The sequence below is a fragment of the Battus philenor genome, unplaced genomic scaffold, assembly GCF_028537555.1.
Source record: "Battus philenor isolate CCGP_79_NKW_IND1 unplaced genomic scaffold, ilBatPhil1.0.hap1 SCAF_11, whole genome shotgun sequence".
Classification (NCBI taxonomy): domain Eukaryota; kingdom Metazoa; phylum Arthropoda; class Insecta; order Lepidoptera; family Papilionidae; genus Battus; species Battus philenor.
In genome coordinates, this window is record NW_027181673.1 from 13,120,387 (window position 1) to 13,148,359 (window position 27,973).

General features: G+C 32.8%; 4 protein-coding genes across 8 annotated transcripts; all 4 read left to right on the forward strand.

Annotated features, from left to right (window-relative positions):
• The first annotated feature begins 311 nt into the window (after positions 1-311).
• LOC137931256 (uncharacterized) lies at positions 312-9,835 on the forward strand. The gene is made up of 5 exons (XM_068774686.1): positions 312-359; positions 2,135-2,218; positions 6,875-6,994; positions 7,865-8,000; positions 9,197-9,835. The coding sequence occupies exons 1-5, from the start codon at positions 357-359 to the stop codon at positions 9,262-9,264; spliced, it is 411 nt and encodes a 136-aa protein (XP_068630787.1). The 5' UTR covers positions 312-356; the 3' UTR covers positions 9,265-9,835.
• A 1,305-nt stretch (positions 9,836-11,140) lies between these two features.
• On the forward strand, positions 11,141-14,542 carry LOC137930951 (uncharacterized). The gene is made up of 5 exons (XM_068774327.1): positions 11,141-11,156; positions 12,104-12,187; positions 12,976-13,167; positions 13,513-13,627; positions 14,306-14,542. Exons 2-5 carry the CDS (start codon positions 12,110-12,112, stop codon positions 14,392-14,394), a joined length of 474 nt encoding a protein of 157 aa, XP_068630428.1. The 5' UTR covers positions 11,141-11,156; positions 12,104-12,109; the 3' UTR covers positions 14,395-14,542.
• Positions 14,543-16,454: 1,912 nt separating this feature from the next.
• Positions 16,455-19,989, forward strand: LOC137931325 (uncharacterized). Of its 3 annotated transcripts, none has more exons than XM_068774795.1 (5): positions 16,455-16,557; positions 17,440-17,523; positions 18,380-18,571; positions 18,942-19,056; positions 19,733-19,987. In XM_068774795.1, exons 2-5 carry the CDS (start codon positions 17,446-17,448, stop codon positions 19,819-19,821), a joined length of 474 nt encoding a protein of 157 aa, XP_068630896.1. In that variant the 5' UTR covers positions 16,455-16,557; positions 17,440-17,445; the 3' UTR covers positions 19,822-19,987. The 3 variants fall into 3 exon arrangements, with proteins under 3 accessions (XP_068630896.1, XP_068630905.1, XP_068630913.1); XM_068774804.1 differs by having other exon boundaries at positions 16,455-16,552; XM_068774812.1 differs by lacking the exon at positions 16,455-16,557 and adding an exon at positions 16,923-16,982 and having other exon boundaries at positions 19,733-19,989.
• Positions 19,990-21,902: 1,913 nt separating this feature from the next.
• Positions 21,903-25,518, forward strand: LOC137931439 (uncharacterized). Of its 3 annotated transcripts, none has more exons than XM_068774830.1 (5): positions 21,903-21,998; positions 22,915-22,998; positions 23,705-23,896; positions 24,298-24,412; positions 25,331-25,518. In XM_068774830.1, the coding sequence occupies exons 2-5, from the start codon at positions 22,921-22,923 to the stop codon at positions 25,417-25,419; spliced, it is 474 nt and encodes a 157-aa protein (XP_068630931.1). In that variant the 5' UTR covers positions 21,903-21,998; positions 22,915-22,920; the 3' UTR covers positions 25,420-25,518. The 3 variants fall into 3 exon arrangements, with proteins under 3 accessions (XP_068630931.1, XP_068630932.1, XP_068630933.1); XM_068774831.1 differs by having other exon boundaries at positions 21,903-21,993; XM_068774832.1 differs by lacking the exon at positions 21,903-21,998 and adding an exon at positions 22,266-22,281.
• Positions 25,519-27,973: the final 2,455 nt, after the last annotated feature.

The window sequence follows — 27,973 nt, forward strand, 5'->3', positions numbered from 1 at the left end:
AAATATATTGCCAATAGATGGCGCTGTAACTAATTTGTAAATACTTCGTAGTTTGCAATAGAACATAAAACATTGTAGCAGGGCAAAGTTTTATTTTATAAACTACTATCCTACAAGTATGTTAAATCGACTCGTTAAATTGTTTTAAATTTTTTTTTACAAAAATTAACATATACTATTTCAGCTAAAAATAGCGCTATTAGTAGCATTTATTATTAACGGCGTAGCGCTATACAAGTCCCTTCATTATTTCAAGTTCGTTTGATGTTTACCACGGTGCTAAAGGATAATGCGGTATCCGTTGGATATACGTGCATTGTGAAATTTGTTTATAAGTGAAATATTTATTATTGTTAATGGTAAGAATTACAATGTGTCATTTACACGATTAAATTTTATATTACTTTATTGTAAATATACACAAGTGATTCTGATACTAAATAAATGTGAACAAATTATAAAGTAATACATGTTTTAGTTTGACAACTAATGATTACATTGTTTTATTTTATTTAAATTCAATGAACAATCTATTTTTTTTTACTATTAATTCTTGCAAAATATAGGTCAATGGGATAGATATATCGTTAAAAATCTTAACAACAAAATACATTTTGTACGAAATATTAAATTAAAATTAACTTATGTCGATACCATTATGTTATACAATATTTTGACGATTTTTTAAATAAATATTCTTCCACCCATTAATTTTACTTTTAATAATATTTTATTCAATAAAGTTTAGTTAAAACTAACTTAAATAAAAGCATTCTCAATAGAAGAACTATTTGATTTGCTTGTCGCCAAGATAGATGGCACTTCAGTGATGTGTTTGTCGGCTTATTAACTGTTATTCTCTCCAAGGGTAAACAGTAGCAAATAAAGTTTATATAACTTATATTAATCTTAATTTCGATACTCACTATAGCAGAATGTTACATTACCGGTAATTGAATTTTTTTTTAAATATCAATAAGTTTTTTCTTTGCAAATAATTACCATATAATTCATTGTCAATAAACATTTTAATTAAAAATTTTCCTTACCAAATATTATTAATACTCCTTGATTAAACATTGTCATTATGTATTATTATTCTCAGTTAATATAATAATTTATATAAAATAATATGAATAAAATTATAAAACAAGCCGGAAAGTAACTAACGTCAACAATGACAAATTAATTATGACTGTAACAGATTAAAAATATTTAAGTAAAGACTTGATTTTCCCCATATTTTTTCTGTTTTTTTTTTGGGTTTTAGTTTTTCACTGAAGAATTGTAATCTATACAGTTAGTCACTAGTTTTATAATATTTAGGCACTATTGTGAAATTTACGGTTAAATATTAATCTTATGCAATCTCTTGTAATGCTAAGTTGCGTTTAAAAATAATGTATCTGTATTTATCGGCATCCCCATAACTTAGTCTCCAGTTTTAAATGAAAATGTATAAATGTCTTAGAGTAAAGAGTGCAATTGCAGTGTTGTGGGCCTATATAAAATATTTATTTGTGGATTTTTGACTGACAAACACATCAAATATTTTTGTGGTGGACAACAGGTCAAATAGTTTTTGTCGAAATTTTAGTTTAGGTTATAAAGACAATGTTTAGAAAGACACGAAATTATTAATAATATTTAGAATTAATATTTTATTAATTATTATATATATATTTTTGGACACCATCAATTTATTTTTCAAAATTTCGAATAAATGAAAGCTAGTTTTGTTTTACATTATAAAAACTAACCTTTAGTTAATAAATATATTTTAAAATTTTTAAGTTGCTTTCATGATCGTCATTGTAGCCATAAAATGTCCACCGCTGTACATTGATATCCAATAGAACTGGTTGAAAGCGACCGGCTTCCAGTGTCTTCCGACGGACGATCTTGACAAAGGCTGTCAGCCTTTTGAGAGTACGTCCAGCGCTGCACTTGCAGACCAGCGGACTCCACTTACACAACCTTATGCGCACTATTTGCCCACTACACACTTGGTTAACATAAAATTTTGTCGTAATCTCACTTCAATCTTGTCCTGAATTTCGTACTACGATGTAATTATTGCCTGTAACGCATAAAACTCAATATATGAAATTATAACAGAGTTGTTGAATTTCAGAATAAAATGGAAGAAACGAAACGTAAATGTTCCTACGTCGTAGATCTTAAGACGGTGTGTTTCATCCTTGCCTACCTTCTATTGGTATGTATACTACGTTTAGAAATGTAAAAAAAAAAATTTAAGTCAACATATGATATAGCGTTTGAATTTTGTAGTCGTATTAACACAGTACAATATAGATTTTTGATATATAAAATATAGTAATTATTGAAACTGCATTTGGCAGTTGTCCAAATTTATATTTTTGTTACATAAATTAACATCTAATAAATTAATAAAGTTATTACTGTGAAATGTGTAACAAAAAATAAATAAACGTTTTTTTGCTTATCTAATGCGACAAGCCAATAACTTCTGGCAGTACAGTCTGCGGGGGCAGAAATTTAGTTAATTTTAAAAGGCAGTGATCAGAATTTTGAAATAACTTTTTCTTTCAATATTATCACTGCGTTAGTTATTATTTCTGAAACCGTTACTCCGACGTAACAAAACACCGCGTTGAAAAACGTCGCCATAGGGGCGGCTCTAGCTCGTGTAGCGCCCGTGTGCAGCCATGCGGCTTACTCCACACAGCAGCATTTTATTTCAATAAGGAAACACACACACCTAGACATTTAAAATAGCATTATGTATAAATTAATTAATTCGGTTAAGGAGTGGCAGTAACGAGTGTATCTAATATTTTATATAAAATTCTCGTGTTACGGTGTTCGAACTTGAACTCCTCCTAAACGTCTTGACCGATTTTTACCAAATTTTATATGCGTATTCAGTAGATCTGAGAATCGGCTACTATCTATTTTTCATACCCCTAAGTGATAAGGGTGGTCCACCCCTTAATTATTTTTTTTATTTTTTAGACATTTTTTTTGGTTTTTATTTTATTATGATACAGCATACAAAAATACATACAACCTTAAATTGTCACCCCTCTACGATCAACCCTTATTTTTTTTGTTAATTAAAACCCTATTTTTTTTGCAAAACAACGTTTGCGGAAACAGCTAGTATATATATATATATATATATATTTGTCAAAATAATTTGCGCCATTTTTGTTTATTTCATTGATACTTTTACAAATGAGTTTTATTAAGATTGTCATCTGCCCAGTCATTACGTATTATTAAGTCAATCACTCAACGAGCAATAAAGGAGGTATGGTCGGGTTACCTATACGATATCGAACCAGGAAGAAAGAGATTCGTAGATCAATGACAGTAGCGGATATAGCTTAACGGATGATAAAGTGCGCTTCACACATAAGTTGATCAGAAGAACTTTTTATGGTAGTCTGAGAAGGCCAGGTGATGAAAGATGATTTCATCTGACCCTTTTTGGAAATCTACGAGCGTATATCCAATAGTAGGCGTTCTACAACTAAAATCATGATATGTATACAATAAAAATTCATTTATTGTTTTATGACCGCTTAATAAGCTGTTGCTTCATAAATACTATTTTTAATTCCGAGGGCATGTCCATATTCATATATACATTTGAAACCATCTTAATAAATCCATTGATTTTGTTTACTTTTAATTTTTGTTAATTTTTATTTTTCTATAACACGACAGTCACGTTTACGGGTATACATTTTTAAAAAGTTTGTATTTCTAATCAACAACATGTTCGTTCACCTTCGTTATCAACAACCTTTTGCCATATAGTATACAAAGGCTTCCATGTATGTAATTAGCTACCAAATGATATACGGTATTACAAACCCATCCTATTTCAAATAAAATTTCTACTAATTTCTTTTACTACCGATAAATAAAAAGCGTGCTTTCTGGCAACCTTAATATGCTGGAATTAATATATAGCATCAATGAATTTCGCTGTATGTGCACAATCTCTTTATATGAAAAAGGTAAAATGCATCGTAAGAAAAATGTTTACGATCCCTGTTTCATGGTGTGAAATAGTTTCTCCCATATAATTATCTCCTTTAGCTATGCCAGTTGTTCAGGTATTAGTTTAAAATTATGAAAATCGTGAAAGGGCTTACAATACCGGGATCCCGAATTCCGGAATCTCGGACGATTTTTGTCTTAATTTATTAAAAACCGGTATTTTGGTATTACGTTAGGTGATGAAAATTGAATTAATGCTCAGTATAAATCTAATTTAATTTGTACGAAAATTCGGTCCTCGCTTGATGATGAAACGATTGATTGTTTAGATTTTTTAAGAGCATACTTTAATAAACAAAACGCAAGATATTAATATTATTTCATAAATACAATTAATTAATTTTTTGCTTCTTTAATTACATAATGCCATACGAGCCTGTTACATGTAAAATGTAACATTCAATTTAATGTGCACTTATTTTTTGCATCCATTTTGTTTTTTGTACCTATCTACTCCTACTCTCTATGTGATAGAATAAATAATATCTATTCATTTCGGAACAATATTCATTGGATTTCATATATTATTTGTTAACAAGTCAATATAATAACTGAGATAAATAAAAACTTAACAAGTAATTTTTTTATTAATAATATCGGTATCCCGGTTTTTCAAATTTCAAAAACCGGTATTCAGATTTTATGTCGGTATTGTAAGCCCTAATCGTGACGTGATTTCTTTATTAAATTGATATGTATTAAATAATTTTTCTGTATATTATAATTATATTGTCATAATATAGTTTTACCGTTTAACTTTAACCTTGAATATCTGTCGGACGCTTCACATGATATTATATGTGCATTCTTCTGGATCGTGGGCGATGAGCGCGGGGATTTCCAACCGGCAAAAACTTTCGGCAACATTATTTCTTCCTCACTCCTACACGTATGTTAGACAGAGACGTAATGTGGTAAATGATACACGTTGATCAAGTTGCGCGGGGAACGGCATATAACTTTCCCATAGCTATAAGCTAATAGCGTTATAGCATTTTATTTACGAACTTCAGCAGATTTAATAAGTTTATGTCACTTTTTAATATTAAATTTAATATAAAATAGTCACATCGATTCAATTTACAGATGTGGGCACTTAAATTTAATTAATTATATAAAACGAAACTAAAAAATTAAAACATTTAACCCTTAATTAGGCGCATTAAGAAAATCACTCAATTAGGCGCATGGGGTCTTAAATGACCCCAAAAAAACATTGGGAAAGGAGTATCAAAAAGGAATAAAACTTAATGGATTTCTATAGTAATTAATAAAGTTCTTTAATATACTTAACTTTAAGAAACAAATACTTACTATGACATTAAAAATATTTAAAAAAAGACAAAAACAGTAAACCTCTCTTTAAACTAATTTTTTTGGCATAGCCGAGATCAACTTAAGAAATAAAGTTTATTCAGCCTCATCAGCGGAATCTTCTGTTCTGCATCCGACGCAGTAAATCCTTGAGTGTTGCTGACAAATAAATTTACGACACTTGAAACATTTTGTTGGCATTTTTATGTCGTCCTTTCTAGGACATGATGAACAGCGCCCGCGCTTAGCTGTCGATTGATAAACCGCCTTGTTCACATTATAAACTTCATGGAGCCGTTTTTTTGTTGTCGCTGGTACAGCACGTAGTTGTATGCGACGTTTTTGGTGATCTTTCACAAGTGTCGCAGCTATTTTCTTCAAGAAAATCCGTCTTGTATATGTCAAAGTCTTCTCAGTATTCGCTTTGTGTATGACAAATGCGTTGATGCCAGATATGTTTATACTCCAGGTAAATGTAAAATAATATTTTTTGCTCGGGTCCTTACTGCGTTCGATGGTGGTACTTTACAACATTTCACTTTCGGGCCATTCCTCTGAGTATGTCGAGATAAAAAATAATTGTCTTCCGTTGACACAGGGATGTCTTGGATATGTTCAGACTCCTCAATTTCGCTTTCTAAATTATTAGCACTATCAATGACAGCATCGTTTAAAGTTTCGTCTTGCGAATCCGAACCCACAACATCTTGCTCTTCATCAAGCACTTCATCCAGCCGTTGGAATACTTGTTTGTCGTTAGGCATTTTAATTAAAAAAAAAGGAAAAAGCATAGAAAAAAAACTGAAAAATACATAAAGAAATCATACCGTATCAAAATACACACATACAAAGATAAATAGTAAACAATATACTAATGTAAACACAAAAAAATTACAAAAGTAAAAACTTACCTTCGCCAAAAAATGTAACGTAACTGGGCGCATGGGGTCAGCTCTCTAAAGGACAGCGATGCATGCACATGCGTTAATGTTCTGGATGTGACTAATTCGCGTACCCCGGGGGGAGTGAGGAAGCTAGAAAGAGCGTTAGTATGCTCTGAAGACTGTAAGCCATTATTTTTTGAACATCAAGTGGCCCTGACCCCATGCGCCTAATTAAGGGTTAAGCGTCGCGTAATAACGAATTAACACATCCATTAGTTTATAAACGTAACTTGAATATTTTCCATGTTTTTATATTTATAACTTTAATTTGCATAGATAAGGATGATTAAAATACTTTCTTAAAATAATAATTTTCAATCGATTAGTTTTATAGTTTCTCCGTTAAAAACCTCAATAAGTAACTTCATAATTTAAACAAATTACAGTGTTTATAAAAATACGATGCAATAAAAAAACCACGAATGTGCTATCTACGAACTTTTTAAAATTCTATTCTTAACTTTTTTTTAAACTTATTAATAAAATATCATGTACTCGAGAATGTGATGAAGAAGTTTGTGATCTTCATCGCTTAGCCTAACTACCTATACTTGTGCATCCAGGCTAATGGCCCCGGTATGGTGGTGAAGCGCCTAAAATACTTACTGTATGGACTCGTGATCTTTGCTGCCGTTGTTGCAGTTATAGGAATGACGACGGTGCTATTAAGTGGATTGTATCTGGTAAGATTTTTTACACGCATATAAAGAAAATTATTTTGGTGGGTAGATTAATAAGAAGGAGAAGAATGAAAAATAAACTTTGACCAGCCGGTGTTGCCGGTGATCATTTACGGATCCGGAACGTGGTCGCTTGCGGTAAGTGCCATCGAAAACGACGAGAAGACTCGAGCTCAACCAAAGAGAAATGAACAGAGCTATGCTCGGACTTCCGCTGCGAGATTGCTTTAGCCGTGAAGAGAGCCAAAGTTTCCGACGTAGCTCGAAGACTTGCTCGTCTAAAATAGCAGTGGGCGCGGCACTTTGCTCGTGCAATCCATGGCCGTTATTACTCTCGCAGCTTTTTAATCACGAAAATATGAATGAGAACGTTTTAGCGGGCTTGCACGAATCTTTCACGAACATTTCAGCTGAGTATCATCTTTGGCGAATCATTTTGATTTCATAGATAGTTGCGTAACTTTATTCTTGCATCGCAAAACTAAAACTGTTAACATTCATTTTCTTCACAACCGAAAGACGCCCACTGAAGGGCGTAGGCCTTCCCCAAATATCGCCACGATGACTGGTCGTGCGCTGCTCGCATCCAGGGACCTGAACTATGTTGACGGTCCACCAAGTGGTGGTGGTGGGGGGGGGGGGGGATTCTACCCACGCCGACTCTACCGGCTCGTGGTCGCCACTCGTGAACCATTCGGCCCCAATGGCCGTTGGTTGTATGAGCGATGTGCCCCACCTACTATCACCATTTCAGATGAGCCATTAACACGCCGTTATAAACAAAAACAAAATAATTGAATAACGTTTTCACTTGTTACATTTTATTTTTGGAAATGGAAATCAAAAGTATGTTATTACTCATAATATTTTCAGGATAACCAGAGATTTATCAGGATGTACATAATATATGGAAAGATTATGCTTCTGGTTGCTCCATTCATCTGCATATTTGAAAAATTTTTTATGGATTCGGAAATCTTCGGTCATTTAGCAAGAAACTTTGCTATCGGTTTGTACTTTGCCTTTTTATAATCAACCAAAACTTATTGTGAAATATAAATTGATTGACTCCGTTAAAAGTCAGTCACATTTTCACAAAGTCATTGTGGTCTAATCTCAATTATTTGGGACGATATAAGGTATATGCAGAGATTATTATTTAATTGTCATAAAATAATTATTTAAGTTATCATTTTAGCTATTGGATATCCACTGCTGCACATAGATCTCCCATAGATTTCCAAAAGCACTAGTTGGAGACTGTCTGCAACTATGGTCTTCCAAAAGCCGCACTTCAACTCGCCAATCCGTTGGGCTACGTTGGTTCGTCCACGCGTCTCATTTCTAAATAAAATGACGACGAACAAACATACAGACAACATAGAAAAATCTCCAACAAAGCCCTCTCCGTGGATTGTTGAACAATTGTAAGCATGAGGCTCCATTATGTAATTGTAATACAGACATATATAGCATCTTTGTTCAAGAATGAGTTTCGTCGTTTCATAGACGTCCATAAAGCATAGGCCTTCACCAAAGATATCACAGACTTTAAATTATATGTACACTTATCAAAAAAGCATTAGTTATTCATTATTGAACCCTGAAGAGAAGTTACAAAACCAGACATATGATTTGGCATGTTGGAAACATTAATACACATATATTCGATACATTTTTTGACCTACCTTATACTACTGCCTAAGTAGCATTTGCAGGTATCACGGTTTCAAGGGACCAGATAGCGCTCAAGTCTTCTGCTCGGGTCGCTTAATACTACGATTTCTCGGGATTGGAGGAGTACTGTATCAAAGAAAATGTTCTAAAATCCGAACCCAAATGACAAATAAGATGCCGTTTCAGTCATAGACGTCCACTGCAAGGTATGGCCTCCCCCTAAGATGGTGAGATATCTCATAGTGTTATTGTGGTACACGAAGAACGCTGCTGCCCATCCTCTGGAAAACTTGTTTGTGAGCAATGGCGTTAATTAAGTAATGAATAATGTGTGAATTAAGTATGATTATATCCCGGGAATCGAACCCGCGACCGCGAGTTTCAGACCTCTACTGCTGGACTGCAAGTGCTCAGTGCCGGGTATTGCAGCTATATTTTACTATAGATTATGTATAGCATATCTATGTCTATGATACTCGATTTGTAAATAATAAAAGTGGTTTTTATTGTATTCTCCGTTATTTCCAGCACTGAATGCCTCAATTTTCATGATCAACTGGTACCGGACAGGCAGATCGCAGAGCACTTTTAATTAAAAAAAAAAACGATAAATTGAATTATTCTGGTCATTTATTATTTATTATATGAGAAGATAAATCACGGATACATAAAAACGAAAAAAATCAAACCGATGATTAAGATAAATTTAAGATATACGCGATTGGCGGGCGGAGGTGATGGAATGAAAATGATAGCCAACAGTGATCGAAGAAGGTTTATTTGCATATATACGGGGAGTAATTACAATTTACATGACCCTAACGCAACGGCAGCTGTCACATCACTGAAGTCCGAATTCAAAATTCGAATTTGAATTCTAACGCGCAACAATGTAAAATAAAAGTATTGTTGGCTGTAATGGCCAACGAATACATATGGAGTTTGAACGCTACAAGGACTGAATAAAACGACGGCGACTTCAATACCAGGATCACATAAATACGAAGCCTATATAAATAATTACGAAGAATAATTCCATACAATAAATAATATCTACAATAACACCAAGACATGTTTAATTACCACGACGAGTCCACCGTCCATTCCAGAGCGATATGAACGAGAATGTAAATACCACGGCTACATCAATACAAAATGTATATAAATAGCAAAATTCACGTCAAAATTAAAATAACGTGTGTAATATAAAATGTATGTAATAATTAATATTTAATCTCAATTCGTCCAAGTCATTTTCCTTTATTTCTTATTATTAAACTATTATTGAACGTAGAAGGTACCGTTCAAATGCTGTCTCTCGATGCAATAAACAACCGTGACGTAAAAAAAACGGTTCGTGTTTATGCATCTAAGATTTTAGACTTGTCAAACCAAATAACCGGTAAAAATTAATTATACTACGTTTACCGGATAATTAACACTAGGTTATATGTAACTTTTATGATTGATTAGTAATGAAGAGATATGCATGCGTTTAGTTTTTGTTTTTTTGTTGTTGGTTTACATAAATATATATTTATTACATATGCATACATTTTTCCGATCCATTTATCCGATGATTGAAACATTTTTAATGGAAACGCAAAATAGGATTTAAAATGAAAACTGTCTCAAAATTATATTATTGACGTAAAACAGCGAAAAATGGTGACTCGTATATGTTTTAATTTTTAAATAACGTGGAAAATTCCACTTGTATACTTTTAAAAAGGAGAAGTCAATCGTATGTAAGTGTTTAAATTTATGTACATTTGCAAGGTAATCTAATTTACTTATTCTCTGTTGATGTTGGTGCGGCTAGCCCGAAGGATTTTACAGCTTCATCTGAGCTGAGTTCTCGGAGCGGAAGGGTCCGTAAAATTAAAAGGATCTAATGAAATCATCTGTCTCTGTCACTTGTTTACAAATAATTAAAAAAGCGTTATTTTAACACTAGCCGCTAATTATTGCTTTAAATATTAGTGTAGAGCAAATAGAAAAAAAAAGTTACCCTATACATATCAAACGATTTAAAAATAAATTATTTACAAAAATTGCGCAATGATGAACAGTAAATTAAAACTATCAAAACATGTTTATTGACCACGTTGTCACAGAAAAAAGCTAAAAGAAAAAAAAACTGCAATAACGTACCACCACACTAGTAATGTGCTTTAGCTTTTATGCTAATAGCGCTTTTATGCAATAAGAATAATGTATAAATTGAAGAATAATTCGCTTTATTAATAATTAAATAAAATTAAAAAGTACTATTAATGACTACCAAGACGAAATGATTTGTTTGTATATATTCCTATTTTTAAAAACAATAATTGATTCTAATAAAATTATTTATGTAAATAACAGTCTCAGGCAGATAAAGCTTTATTTAACGTAAGCTGTTACCGTTGCTATAAATTTTTGTGTTAATAGCATTATTTGCAAACCAGTTGCTCCAGTCGTAATCGAAAAGTTATACGTGTCGCTTGTGAGTAAATGTTTACTAAATTAAATCTGTTAATATTGTGATTTGACATTAGTAAAAACTACGTTAGAGAAAGAAATTATCAGTAATGTATATAAAAATTATTTAATTATTAAACGTAGATAAATTTAACGATAAGATGAAAAATGTTGCTGTTTGATTCTGTTCACGGCGTTGTTTTTAATTTGCCAAGTTGTGGATTAATTATCAGTGGTGAAATTCTGTTGAAAGATTTGTTTTTGATCACTCCACATTTTTAAAACAATTTCAAAAATTCGAAATTTATTTATGCAGTTTAAGACTGCCTTAGGTATTGATTAATGGATATAACTCTAGTTTCTAATGAAATTGTAATTTCATGTCCTAGAGTCAAGGGTGCAATTGCAGGATTGTGTCTACATGAAGTGTTTAAAAATTTTTCACCGACAAACACATCACCGACATCTTTGTGGTGGACAACAAGTCGAATAATCTTCGTCGAGATTTTAGTTTAGGTAATAAAGGCAATGTTTAGCAAGGCTCGAAATAATTAATAATATTTAGCAGTTAAAAAAGTTATTTTTTTTGGACACCATCAATTTATTTTAAATAAATTTCTAATTAATGGAAGTTGGTTTTGTTTTGCACTATAATAACAAACGTTTAGTTTATAAAATATTGATATTTTTTAGTTGCTTTCATCATTCGTAAAATGTTCACCGCTGTACATTGATATACAATAGGACTGGTTGGAAGTGGCCGGCTAAACAAGAGACTTATGAGAGATGATCTTACACAACCTTATGCGCACTATTTCTCCTGCCCACTGCACACTTGGTCACATAACATAATATTTTGTCATAACGTCACTTCGATCTTGTCCTGAATTTCGTATTATTGATTGATATAATTATTGCCTGTAACGCGTAAAAATCAATATATGAAATTATAACAGAATTGTTGAGTTTCAGAATAAAATGGAAGAAACAAAACGTAAATGTTGCTTCGTCATAGATCTTAAGACGGTGTGTTTTATCCTTGGCTACTTTCAATTGGTATGTATACTACGTTTAGCAATTTTAAAGAATTTTTTTAAGTTAACATATGATATGGCGTTTGAATTAAAAATCGTATTAACAAAGTACAATACAGTACCCGGCGATTCCGCTCCGTGAACTCAGTTCAGATGAAGCTGTAAACGCCTTAGGGCTAACAACACCTACTTCTACAGAGAAAATGCAATGTACCTGATGATAAATATTGCACATCCATCTTTGAACTCACTAACTCTGTCCCACACTACCTATGTGACGTTTTGTCAGTCGTATTTCGTGCGACAGAGATAACACTCTACGAAGCCAAAATTAGACGATTGTCTCTCTCCAAGGGTCGATGTGCAATATATATATAATTTTCATCATGTATGAATTAAACGAATTCCGTTAATAATATATATATACATACATATGCTTGTCTCTGGTGGATTAGGCGGACCGGAAAGTAACGTCGTTTTCCTAAGTAAAATTCACACGACTACATTTTAGACGAATTTTTCTTTGTAAAATATAACAACAATATGTTCACCTTCGTTATCAACAACTTTTTGCCATCTAGTTTACGTCTTCCAAGTACGTATTGAGCTACCAAACATGACATTCAAATATCGACGTGCGCAGAAACAAAATTACTTTACGGTCCTATATATGTATGTATATATGTATATATATATGTATGTATGTATGTATACATCTGTACTGTATAAGTTGAGCCACCTTAAGCGATAGATTTGTAAACGGTTAGGAACATAAACGCACGTATGCTATTGTGATATTAATTATTTCAGATCCTGTACGTCGCCGGTACGGTGACTTCGACCTGCCTGATGATCAATCTAGTAATGGTGTTTCCTTTCGACGATCCGACGCCAAAGATGATTCAAAGTTTAGTCGGGACTCTAATGATCGGACTAATGGCATTGCCTTTAGGTATACTAATAAGCAAATTTACAATCACCCTACTCGTGGGACTGCATACGGTACGTTTTTAATACTTTTACATCTAGTTCAGCTATTTTTTTTAATCAAATTCGCGCTTGTTAATTTTCTGCCTATAAATAAGCAGTGTTATAATATAATGCAAGCACGAGAGCTTTAGTCATATTGTCATTACAATAGAAGTACAGCGTTACAGGACGAGAGCTCTAGTATTATGGTGCGAATGCAACAGCACTACACAGTTAGCGCTGTAGAGCAACATGTAAGCAATAGCACAACAGTGCGAGTGATTTAAGGCGACAAAGCGACTATACAGAGCGAGTGCTATAGTGGAACAGTGCAAGTGCTTTGGTATTATCGGTAAAATGTAATGTATTTTTTTATAGAATAATCGAGTACGTATCGTAACATACTTAATTTTCGCCACAATAATGCTCCTGGTGATGATCGCCTCAACAATTATATTGTCTTTCTCTATCAGCTTCGCAACTTTAATAATTGGTAAGTTTGTTCTACAGTAATTCTAGTTTTTTTTCTTAATTTGACGGCTAGAGATGGCGAGGAATTTTTAATACGCTAATTTAGAAAATGACGGAAATATGAGAAACATCACTAGACAATAACTAGATAGAGGTCATTTATTTATTCATTTTTTAACTTACTAAGGACATATATAATAAACTCTTGTACACGTTATAAGAATGCTAAGATAGACTATGTGATAACTTGAATCAAATTAAGCTACATTAAATTACCATTCAAAAGGGGTTCTTTGGTAGATATTTTTGGAAGCCGTTGATCACCATTATTTAAGCGGTATGACATCCACTAATCATGGGCCTACCCCAGGGAATGGTTCGAAGTGGCCTTCATCAAGCGTCATACAGCGACTTTAATATGTCCTCGTGGGTGGAACTTTCTATGCTGCGCTTGCAATTCCATGGTCTCCACTCCGATACCATGAAGCTCCAGCAGCTATCTGGTATCACGAACCAGTACTCACAGCGTGGGATGTCCATAACAAGGTGGACAGACGACCTCGTTAAGATCGATCCTGGATGCAGGCCGCTTCAAACAAGTCGTGTTGGATATCTGTGGGAGGAGCGAGGGCAATGTCTACGGGTACCTTGAAAATAATTATTTTTTTAACAGAATTTTTTTAATTACTTTTGTTTTCAGGACTGAACGCCTTGTCTATATATGTCGTCAGAAAATATTATAAACAACTAGATACTGTTGATGAGAAGTTGATTAAAGAAACAGTTTGAATTGCCTTGGGGAAGCAAACTAATTATGTCATAAGAAAAACACGTATAATCGAGTGCAAATATCGATATTTGGCAGCAAAATATTTTCTTTATTTCTATAGAGCTTGATTTAAATAAAGAACATATATACTTTTTAGTTGAATATTTACAAATAAAAGTTGAATCTTTATTTTTTTTGTATACTATCCTTTAAGAAGTAAATGTTCCAGCTATGATTTTTTGCTTCACGATATATATCTTTATGATATTTACAATATTATAATTATGTTGTCATAATTTAATTTAACCGTTTAACCTTGAATGACTGTCAGACGCTTCACATGATATTAAATGTGCTTTCTTCTGCCTCGTATGCGATGAGCGCAGGGATTTCCACCCGGCAAAAACTTTCGACATAACATTATTTCTTCCTCACTCTTACACGTATGTTAGACAGAGACGTAATGTGGTAAATGATACACGTTGATCAAGTTGCGCGGGTAACGGCATATAACTTTCCCATAGCTATAAGCTAATAGCGTTATAGCATTTTATTTACGAACTTTAGCAGATTTATTAACTTTATGTGACTTTTTAATATTAAATTAATAATAAAATAGTCACATCTATTTAATATACAGATGTGGGCACTTAAATTTAATTAATTATATAAAACTGCACTTAAAATACTGTTGTCATTTATGTGTCGTATAAAAACGAATTAACACGTCCATTAATTTATAAACGTAACCTGAATATTTTCCATGTTTTTCATCAATACAAATTGTATATAAATAGCAATTTTCACAATAAAATTAAAATAACGTGTGTAATATAAAATGTATGTAATAATTAATATTTAATCTCAATTCGTCCAAGTCATTTTCCTTTATTTTGTATTATTAAACTATTATTGAACGTAGAAGGTACCGTTCAAATGCTATCTCTCGATGCAATAAACAACCGTGATTTAAAAAAAACGGTTCGTGTTTATGCATATAAGATTTTAAACTTGTCAAACCAAATAACCGGTAAAAATTAACTATACTACGTTTACCGGATAATTAACACTAGGTTATATGTAACTCTTATGATTGATTAGTAATAAAGAGATATGCATGCGTTTAGTTCTAGTTTTTTTGTTGTTGGTTAACATATATATTTATTTATTACATATATTTCTCCGATCCATTTATCAAATGATTTAACATGAAAACTGTCTCAAAATTATATTATTGACGTAAAACAGCGAAAAATGGTGACTCGTATATGTTTTAATTTTTAAATAACGTGGAAAATGTCACTTGTGTACCTTTTAAAAGGAGAAGTCAATCGTATGCAAATGTTTAAATTTATGTACATCTGTAAGGTAATTTAATTTACTTATTCTCTGTTGATGTAGGTGCTGTTAGCCCGAAGGCTTTTACAGCTTCATCTGAGCTGAGTTCTCGGAGCGGAAGAGTCCGTGAAATTAAAAGGATCTAATGAGATCATCTGTCACTGTCACATGTTTACAAATAATTAAAAAAGGGTTATTTTAACACTTGCAGCCAAATATTGTTTTAAATATTGGTGTATAGCAAATAGAGAAAAAACGTTACCATATACATATCAAACGATTTAATAATAAATTATTTACAAAAATTGCGTAATGATGAACAGTAAATTAAAACTATCAAAACATGTTTATTGACCACGGTGTCTGAGAAAAATGTTAAAAGAAAAAAAAACTGCAATGACATACCACCACACTAGTAATGTGCTTTAGCTTTTATGCTAATAGCGCTTATATGCAATAAGAATAATGTATAAATTGAAAAATAATTCGCTTTATTAATAATTAAATAAAATTAAAAAAAAAGTACTATTAATGATTATTAATACAAAATGATATGTTTATATATACTACTACTCGTATTTTTAAAAAACAATAATTGATTCTAATAAAATTATTTATGTATATAGCAGTCTCAGGCAGCTAAGGTTTAAAAGCTTTTTTTAACGTAGGCTGTTACCGTTGCTATAAATTGTCGTGTTAATAGCATTATTTGCAAACCAGTTGCTCCAGTCGTAATCGAAAAGTTATACGTATCGCTTGTGAGTGAATGTTTACTAAATAAAATCTGTTAATATTGTGATTTGACATTAGTAAAAACTACGTGAAAGCAGCAAATTATCAGTAATGTATATAAAAATTATTCAATTAATAATCGTAGATAAATTTAACAATAATGAGAAAAATGTTGATGTTTGATTCTGTTCACGGTGTTGTTTTTAATTTTCTAAGTTGTGGATTAATTATCAGTTGTGAAATTCTGTTCAAAGATTTTAGGTAAATTTTGCACAAATTCGCCTCCATCACTCCACATTTTTAAAACAATTTGACTCAATAATTCGAAATTTATTTATGCAGAGTTTAAGACTGCCTTAGCCAATTAAGGTATTGATCAATGTATATAAGTCCAGCTTGTAATGAAAATGTAATTTCATATCTTAGAGTCAAGGGTGCAATTGCAGTATTGTGTCTACATGAAGTGTTTAAAAATTTTTCACCGACATCTTTGTGGTGGACAACAAGTCGAATAATCTTCGTCGAGATTTTAGTTTAGGTTATAGAGGCAATGTTTAGCAAGGCACGAAATAATTAATAATATTTAGCAGTTAAAAAAAAATTATTTTTTTTGGACACCATCAATTTATTTTAAATAAATTTCTAATTAATGAAAGATATTTTTGTTTTACACTGTATTAACAAACGTTTAGTTAATAAAATATTGATATTTTTAAGTTGCTTTCATCATTTGTAAAATGTTCACCACTGTACATAGATATACAATAGGACTGGTTGGAAGTGGCCGGCTAAACAAGAGACTTATGAGAGATGATCTTACACAACCTTATGCGCACTATTTTCCTGCCCACTGCACACTTGGTCACACAACATAATATTTTGTCATAACGTCACTTCGATCTTGTCCTGAATTTCGTATTATCGATTGATATAATTATTGCCTGTAACGCATAAAAGTCAATATATGAAATAATAACAGAATTGTTGAATTTCAGAATAAAATGGAAGAAACAAAACGTAAATGTTGCTTCGTCATAGATCTTAAGACAGTGTGTTTCATCCTTGGCTACCTTCAATTGGTATGTATACTACGTTAAGCAATTTTAAAGAATTTTTTTAAGTTAACATATGATATGGCGTTTGAATTAAAAATCGTATTAACAGAGTACAATACAGTACCCGGCGATTCCGCTCCGTGAACTCAGTTTAGATGAAGCTGTAAACCGCCTAAGGGCTAGCAACACCTACTTATACAGAGAAAATGCAATGTACCTGATGATAAATATTGCACATCCATCTTTGAATTCACTATCTCTGTCCCACACTACTCATATGACGTTTTGTCAGTCGTATTTCGTGCGACAGAGATAACACTCTACGAAGCCAAAATTAGACGATTGTCTCTCTCCAAGGGTCGATGTGCAATATATATATAATTTGCATCATGTATGAACTAAACGAATTCCGGTAAGTATATATAAAATATATATATATACATGCATACATACATACATACATACATACATACATACATACATATATACATTGTCTGTGGTGTATTAGGCGGACCGGAAAGTAACGTCGTTTTCCTAAGTTAAATTCACACGTCTACATTTTAGACGAATTTTTATTTGTAATATCTAATCAACAATATGATCACCTTCGTTATCAACAACTTTTTGCCATCTAGTTTACTTTTACGTCTTCCAAGTACGTATTGAGCTACCAAACATGACATTCAAATATCGACGTGCGCAGAAACAAAATTACTTTACGGTCCTATATATGTATGTGTATATGTATATATATATAAATATATATATATGTATGTATGTATAGATATGTACTGTATAAGTTGAGCCACCTTAAGCGATAGATTTGTAAAAGGTTAGGAACATTAACGCACGTATGCTATTGTGATATTAATTATTTTAGATGCTGTACGTCGCCGGTACGGCGACTTCGACCTGCCTGATGATCAATCTAGTAATGGTGTTTCCTTTCGACGATCCGACGCCAAAGATGATTCAAAGTTTAGTCGGAACTCTAATGATCGGACTAATGGCATTGCCTTTAGGTATACTAATAAGCAAATTTACTATCACCCTACTCGTGGGACTGCATACGGTACGTTTTTAATACTTTTATATCTAGTTCAGCTATTTTTTTAATCAAATTCGCGCTTGTTAATTTTTTGCCTATAAATAAGCAGTGTTATAATGCAAGCTCCGCAGAATTAAGCTCTAAGTGCTAAAACATTGTAATGCAAGAGCTTTAGTCATATTGTCATTACAATGTAGTACAGCGCTACAGGACGAGAACTTTAGTATTATGGTGCGAATGCAACAGCACTACACAGCTGTAGAGCAACATGTAAGCAATAGCACAACAGTGCGAGTGATTTAAGGCCCTAAAGTGACTATACATAGCGAGTGCTATAGTGGAACAGTGCAAGTGCTTTGGTATTATCGGTAAAATGTAATGTATTTTTTTACAGAATAATCGAGTACGTATCGTAACATACTTAATTTTCGCCACAATAATGCTCCCGGTGATGATCGCCTCAACAATTATATTGTCTTTCTCTATCAGCTTCGCAACTTTAATAATTGGTAAGTTTGTTCTACAGTAATTTTAGTTTTTTTTTTTTAATTTGACGGCTAGAGATGGCGAGGAATTTTTAATACGCTAATTTAGAAAATGATGGAAATATGAGAAACATCACTAGACAATAACCAGATAGAGGTCATTTATTTATTCATTTTTTAACTTACTAAGGACATATATAATAAACTCTTGTACACGTTATAAGAATGCTAAGATAGACTATGTGATAACTTGAATCAAATTAAGTTACATTAAATTACCATTTGAAAGGGCTTCTTTGGTAGATATTTTTGGAAGCCGTTGATAACCATTATTTAAGCGGTATGACGTCCACTAATCATGGGCCTACCCCAGGGAATGGTTCGAAGTGGCCTTCATCAAGCGTCATACAGCGACTTCAATATGTCCTCGTGGGTGGAACTTTCTATGCTGCGCTTGCAGTTCCATGGTCTCCACTCCGATACCATGAAGCTCCAGCAGCTATCAGGTATCACGAACCAGTATTCACAGCGTGGGATGTCCATAACAAGGGTGGACAGACGACCTCGTTAAAATCGATCCTGGATGCAGGCCGCTTCAAACACTTGGATATCTGTGGGAGGAGCGAGGGCAATGTCTACGGGTACCTTGAAAATAATTATTTTTTTTAACAGAATTTTTTTTAATTACTTTTGTTTTCAGGACTGAACGCCTTGTCCATATATGTCGTCAGAAAATATTATAAACAACTAGATACTGTTGATGAGAAGTTGATTAAAGAAACAGTTTGAATTGCCTTGGGGAAGCAAACTAATTATGTCATAAGAAAAACACGTATAATCGAGTGCAAATATCGATATTTGGCAGCAAAATATTTTCTTTACTTCTATAGAGCTTGATTTAAATAAAGAACATATATATTTTTTAGTTGAATATTTATAAATAAAAGTTGAATCTTTATTTTTTTTGTATACTATCCTTTAAGAAATAAATGTTCCAGCTATGATTTTTTGCTTCACGATATATATCTTTATAATATTTACAATATTATAATTATTTTGTCATAATTTAATTTAACCGTTTAACCTTGAATGACTGTCAGACGCTTCACATGATATTAAATGTGCCTTCTTCTGTCTCGTAGGCGATGAGCGCGTGGATTTCCAACCAGCAAAAACTTTCTACATAACATTATTTCTTCCTTACTCCTACACGTATGTTAGACAGAGACGTAGTGTGGTAAACAATACACGTTGATCAAGTTGCGCGGGGAACGGCATATAACTTTCCCATAGCTATAAGCTAATAGCGTTATAGCATTTTATTTACGAACTTTAGCAGATTTATTAACTTTATGTGACTTTTTAATATTAAATTAATTATAAAATAGTCACATCTATTCAATATACAGTTGTGGGCACTTAAATTTAATTAATTATATAAAACTGCACTTAAAAAAACTGTTGTCATTTATGTCTTGTAAAAACGAATTAACACGTCCATTAATTTATAAACGTAACCTGATTATTTTCCATGTTTTTCATCAATACAAAATGTATATAAATAGCAATTTTCACATTAAAATTAAAATAACGTGTGTAATATAAAATGTATGTAATAATTAATATTTAATCTCAATTCGTCCAAGTCATTTACCTTTTCCTTTATTTTGTATTATTAAACTATTATTGAACGTAGAAGGTACCGTTCAAATGCTGTCTCTCGATGCAATAAACAACCGTAATTTAAAAAAAAAACGGTTCGTGTTTATGCATATAAGATTTTTGACTTCTTGTAAAAATTAATTATACTACTTTTACCGGATAATTAATGCTAGATTATATGTAACTTTTATGATTGATTAGTAATAAAGAGATATGCATGCGTTTAGTTCTAGTTTTTTTGTTGTTGGTTAACATATATATTTATTTATTACATATACATATATTTCTCCGATCCATTTATCCGACGATTTAAAAAATTTTATTGGGGGCGCAAAATAGGATTTAACATGAAAACTGTCTCAAAATTATATTATTGACGTAAAACGGCGAAAAATGGTGACTCGTATATGTTTTAATTTTTAAATAACGTGGAAAATGTCACTTGTGTACCTTTTAAAAGGAGAAGTCAATCGTATGTAAATGTTTAAATTTATGTACATTTGCAAGGTAATCTACTTTACTTATTCCTTTTGATGTTGGTGCGGCTAGCCCGAAGGATTTTACAGCTTCATCTGAGCTGAGTTCTCGGAGCGGAAGGGTCCGTGAAATTAAAAGGATCTAATGAGATCATCTGTCACTATCACATGTTTACAAATAATTAAAAAAGCGTAATTTTAACACTCGCTACCAATTATTGTTTTAAATATTGGTGTATAGCAAATAGAGAAAAAACGTTATCATATACATATCAAACGATTTAATAATAAATTATTTACAAAAATTGCGCAATGATGAACAGTAAATTAAAACTATCAAAACATGTTTATTGACCACGTTGTCTGAGAAAAATGTTAAAAGAAAAAAAAAACTGCTATGACATACCACCACACTAGTAATGTGCTTTAGCTTTTATGCTAATAGCGCTTATATGCAATAAGAATACTGTATAAATTGAAGAATAATTCGCTTTATTAATAATTAATTATAATTAAAAATGTACTATTACTGATTATTAATACAAAATTATATGTTTATATATACTACTATTTTAAAAAACAATAATTGATTCTAATAAAATTATTTATGTAAATAGCAGTCTCAGGCAGATAAAGCATTATTTAACGTAAGCTGTTACCGTTGCTATAAATTTTTGTGTTAATAGCATTATTTGCAAACCAGTTGCTCCAGTCGTAACCGTAAAGTTATACGTGTCGCTTGTGAGTGAATGTTTACTAAATAAAATCTGTTAATATTGTGATTTGACATTAGTAAAAACTACGTTAGAGCAAGAAATTATCAGTAATGTATATAAAAATTATTCAATTATTAAACGCAGATGAATTTAACCATAATAAGAAAAATGTTGATGTTTGATTCTGCTCACGGTGTTGTGTTTAATTTTTTAAGTTGTGGATTAATTATCAGTGGTGAAATTCTGTTGAAAGATTTGTTTTTGCACAGAATAATAAATTTTTAATATTAGGTAAATTTTGCACAAATTTACCTGCTTCCACATTTTTAAAATTATTTGACGCAAAAATTCTAAATTTATTTATGCAGAGTTTAAGAGTGCCTTAGCCAATTAAGGTATTGATCAATGTATATAATTCCAGTTTCTAATGAAAATGTAATTTCATGTCTTAGAGTCAAGGGTGCAATTGCAGTATTGTGTCTACATGAAGTGTTTAAAAACTTTTGACCGACAAACACATCACAGACATTTTTGTAGTGGACAACAAGTCGAATAATCTTCGTCGAGATTTTTGTTATAGAGGCAATGTTTAGCAAGGCACGAAATAATTAATAATATTTAGCAGTTAAAAAACAGTTATGTTTTTGACACCATCAATTTATTTTAAATAAATTTCTAATTAATGAAAGTTGGTTTTGTTTTGCACTATAATAACAAACTTTTAGTTAATAAAATATTGATATTTTTAACTTGCTTTCTTCATTCGTAAAATGTCCACCGCTGTACATTGATATACAAAAGACTGGTTGGAAGCGGCTGGCTAAACAAGAGGCTTATGAGAGATGATCTTACACAACCTTATGCGCACTATTTTTCCTGCCCACTGCGCACTTGGTCACACAACATAATATTTTGTCATAACGTCACTTCGATCTTGTCCTGAATTTCGTATTATTGCTTGATATAATTATTGCCTGTAACGCATAAAACTCAATATATGAAATTATAACAGAATTGTTGAATTTCAGAATAAAATGGAAGAAACAAAACGTAAATGTTGCTTCGTCATAGATCTTAAGACGGTGTGTTTCATCCTTGGCTACCTTCAATTGGTATGTATACTACGTTTACCAATTTTACAGTATTTTTTTTAAAGTCAAATCATATGTTAACATATGATATGGCGTTTGTATTTGTAATCGTAATATCATAGTACAATACAGTACCCGGCGATTCCGCTCCGTGAACTCGATTCAGATCAAGCTGTATAAGCCTAAGGGCTAACAGCACCAACTTCTACAGAGAAAGTGAAATATTCCTGATGATGAATATTGCATATCGATCTTCGGAAAAAGACAATCGGCTAATTTCGGCTTCGTAGAGCTCATAGATAACGCTCTACGAAGCCGATACGATATTTCAGTCAAGAAAGTGCACCTCTTTACTCGCAGACATTTAAATTTGCATCATGTATGAATTAAACGAATTCCGTTAGTAATATATATATATACATATATGTGCGTGTGTGTGTGTATTAGGCGAAGCGGTAATGTACGTCATCAACAACTTTTTACCATCTAGTATACGTCTTCCAAGTAGGTGATGAGCTACGAAATGACATTCAAATATCGACGTGCGCAGAAACGACATTATGTTTCGGTCCCCCATATATATATTTATATATTTATATATATATATATATATATATATATATATAAATTGAGCCACCTTAAGCGATAGATTTGTAAAAGGTTAGGATCATCAACGCACACTAATGTATAGGCTTAAAGTATACTATTATGTTATTAATTATTTCAGATGCTGTACGTCGCTGGTACGGCGACTACGGGCTACCTGATGATCAATCTAGTAATGGAGTTTCCTATCGACGATCCGAAGCCAAAGATGATTAAAAATGTAGTCGGGGCTCTAATGATCGGACAAATGGCATTGCCTTTAGGTATACTAATAAGCAAATTTACAATCATCCTACTCGTGGGACTGCATACGGTACGTTTTTAATACTTTTACATCTAGTTCAGCTATAACTGCGGCCTTTCGGGGCTTTGTATTATTTTTTTTTTGAAACAAATTCGCGCTTATTAAATTTTTGCTTATAAATAAGCAGTGTTATAATGCAAGCTTCGCAGAATTAAGCTCTAAGTGCTAAAACATTGTAATGCAAGAGCTTTAGTCATATTGTCATTACAATGTAGTACAGCGCTACAGGACGAGAACTTTAGTATCATAGTGCGAATGCAACAGCACTACACAGTTAGCGCTGTAGAGCAACATGTGAGCTATAGCACAACAGTGCAAGTGATTTAAGGTGACTATACAGAGCGAGTGCTATAGTGGAACAGTGCAAGTGCTTTGGTATTATCGGTAAAATGTAATGTATTTTTTTACAGAATAATCGAGTACGTATCGTAACATACTTAATTTTCGCCACAATAATGCTCCCGGTGATGATCGCCTCAACAATTATATTGTCTTTCTCTATCAGCTTCGCAACTTTAATAATTGGTAAGTTTGTTCTACAGTAATTTTAGTTTTTATTTTTTTATTTTATTTGACCGCTAGAAATGGCGAGGAATTTTTAATACGCTAATTTAGAAAATGACGGAAATATTAGAAACATCACTAGACAATAACTAGATAGTATTTATTTATTTATCAATTTTATAATCTACTTAGGACATATATAATAATCTCTTGTATACGTCATAAGAATGTTAGGATTGACTTTATAATAACTTGAATCAAATTAAGCTACCTTAAAATACCGTTTGAAAAGGGTTTTTTGGTAGACATTTTTTGGAAGCTGTTGATTACCATTATTTAAGCGGTATGACGTCCACTTATCATGGGCCTACCCCATAGATTTACTGCGGGAATGGTTGAAAGTGGCCTTCATCCAACGAGGGTGGACCTTCTAGCTACGCTTGCAATTCCGTGGTCTCCACTCTGATATCTTAAGGCTCCAGCGGCAATCTGTTCTACGCTCTATGTAAGGATCACTACCAAGGTAAACAGACGACCTCGTTAAGGTAGTTGAAAGATCCTGGCTGAAGGCCGCTTCAAACCAGTGGTATTGCATACCCAGGGGAGGAAACCGGCCATCGTCTAGCGTCAAATAACTACTTTAACCAAGTCGTCTGTCTTCGTGGGTGGAACCTTCTACGCTGCGCTTGCAGTTCTGTGGTCTCCACTCCGACACCATAAAGCTCCAGCGGCTATCTGCTATCACGAACCAGTATTCACAACGTGGGATGTCCATAACAAGGTGAACAAACGACCTCGTTATGATCGATCCTGGATGCAGGCCGCTTCAAACAAGTCGTATTGGATATCTGTGGGAGGAGCCAGAGCCATGTCTACGAGTACCTTGAAAATAATTATTTTTCGTACAGATTTTTTTTTAAATTACTTTTATGTTTTCAGGTCTGAACGCCTTATCTATCTATGTCAACCGAAAATATTATAAACAACTCGATACTGTTGATCAGAAGTTGATTAAAGAAACAGTTTGAATTGCCTTGGGGAAGCAAACTGATTATGTCATAAGAAAAACACGTTTAATCGAGTGCAAAATTTTGATATTTGGTAGCAAAATATGTCCTTCATTTCTATAGAGCTTTATTTAAATAAAGAACATATATTTTTTTAGTTGAATATTTATAAATAAAAGTTGATTCTTTATTTGTTTTTTTTTTCGTATACTATCCTTTAAGAAATAAAAGTTCCACCTATGGTTTTTTTGCTTTGATATATATAATTTCGGCTTGGTAGAGCGTTATCTCTGTCGCACGAAATATAACGGCTGTCAAAACGTCACATAGTGTGGGACAGAGATAGTGCTCTATGAAGCCGATTGTCTCTCTCCAAAGGTCGATGCGCAATATTGTTAAGTCTAAACAAAACTTAATCGATTTTATTCCAAATATTTGGAGCGGAACACCGTATATCACAGACTTTAAATTATATGTACACTTATCAAAAAAGCATTAGTTATTCATTATTGAACCCTGAAGTGAAGTTACAAAACCAGACATATGATTTGGCACGTTGGAAACATTAATAAACATATATTAGATACATTTTTTGACCTACCTTATACTACTGCCTGAGTAGCATTTGCAGGTATCGCGGTTTCAAGGGACCAGATAGCGTTCAAGGCTTCTGCTCGGATCGCTTAATACTACGATTACTCGAGATTGGAGGAGTACTCTGTCAAAGAAAATGTTCTAAAATCCGAACCCAAATGACAAATCAAATGCCGTTTCAGTCATAGACGTCCACTGCGAGGTATGGCCTCCCCCTAAGATGGTGAGATATCTCATAGTGTTATTGTGGTACACGAAGAACGCTGCTGCCCATCCTCTGGAAAACTTGTTTGTGAGCAATGGCATTAATTAAGTAATGAATAATGTGTGAATTAAGTATGATTATATCCCGGGAATAGAACCCGCGACCGCGAGTTTCAGACCTCTACTGCTGGACTACAAGTGCTCAGTGCCGGGTATTGCAGCTATATTTTACTATAGATTATGTATAGCATATCTATGTCTATGATACTCGATCTGTAAATAATAAAAGTTGTTTTTATTGTATTCTCCGTTATTTCCAGCACTGAATGCCTGATCACAGAGCACTTATAATTAAAAAAAAAAAAACGATAAATGGAATTATTCTGCTCATTTGTTATTTATTATATGAGAAGATAAATCACGGTTACATAAAAACGAAAACAATCAAACCGATGATTAAGATCAATCAATACACTAGGTACATCTGTAGCCGGAATACGTAAATTTTAAGATATATGTGCGGAGGTGATGGAATGAAAATGATAGCCAACAGTGATCGAAGAAGGTTTATTTGCATATATACAGGGAGTATTTACAATTTACATGACCCTAACGCAACGGCAGCTGTCACATCACTGAAGCCCGAATTCAAAATTCGAATTTGAATTCTAACGCGCAACTAAAAGTATTGTTGGCTGTAATGGCCGACAAATATTGAGTTTGAACGCTACAAGGACTGAAAAAAACGACGGCGACTTCAATACCAGGATCACATAAATACGAAGCCTATATAAATAATTACGAAGAATAATTCCATACAATAAATAATATCTACAATAAGACTGTTTAATTACCACGACGAGTCCACCGTCCATTCCAGAGCGATATGAACGAGAATGTAAATACCACGGCTACATCAATACAAAATGTATATAAATAGCAAAATTCACATCAAAATTAAAATAATGTGTTTGTACCTTTTCCTTTATTTTATATTATTAAACTATTCTTGATCCATTTATGTGATGATTTAAACTTTTTTAATGGGAACGCAAAATAGGATTTAACATGAAAACTGACTGAAAATTATATTATTGACGTAAAAAAGCGAAAAATGGTGACTGGTACATGTTTTAATTTTTAAATAACATGAAAAATGTCACTTGTGTACCTTTTAACAGGAGAAGTCAATCGTATGCAAATGTTAAAATTTATGTACATTTGTAAAGTAATCTAATTTACTTATTCTACGTAGGTCCTGTTAACCCGAAGGCTTTTACAGCTTCATCTGAGCTGAGTTTTCAGAGCGGAATGGTCCGTGAAATAAAAAGGATCTAAGTGTGGTAAGATCCGAGTGTGATTACCAGCTGGGTCCAGAAGGTGCCTCTCGTTGTCCTTACTCGGGGACACCAGTGTGGGAGACTAGGTAGTTCTGTAGCTTCTTGTTAATGTTGACCTATTAGTCTATTAGTTGTAAATGTTGTGCTGCTAGCCGGACTAGGCTTTGTACAGCTTCATCGAAGTTGAGCCCGTGGAAACAGCGGTCCACGGACTGAAAATTATACGCTGGGGATCGTACCTTAGTTACGACGAAGACGTCTACACGCGGAAAACTATAACCGTATAGGTATATGGTGTTTTTATAGTTTATTAGCTCGCGGATTTCGGATCCGCAAGCCCTGAGTTCGATGAAGCTGTAAAAGCCAAAACGGCTAACAGCGCCCATCAATTTTCGAATATAGCCAGTGTAAAGAGTGGGGAGAAAATATTGATCACA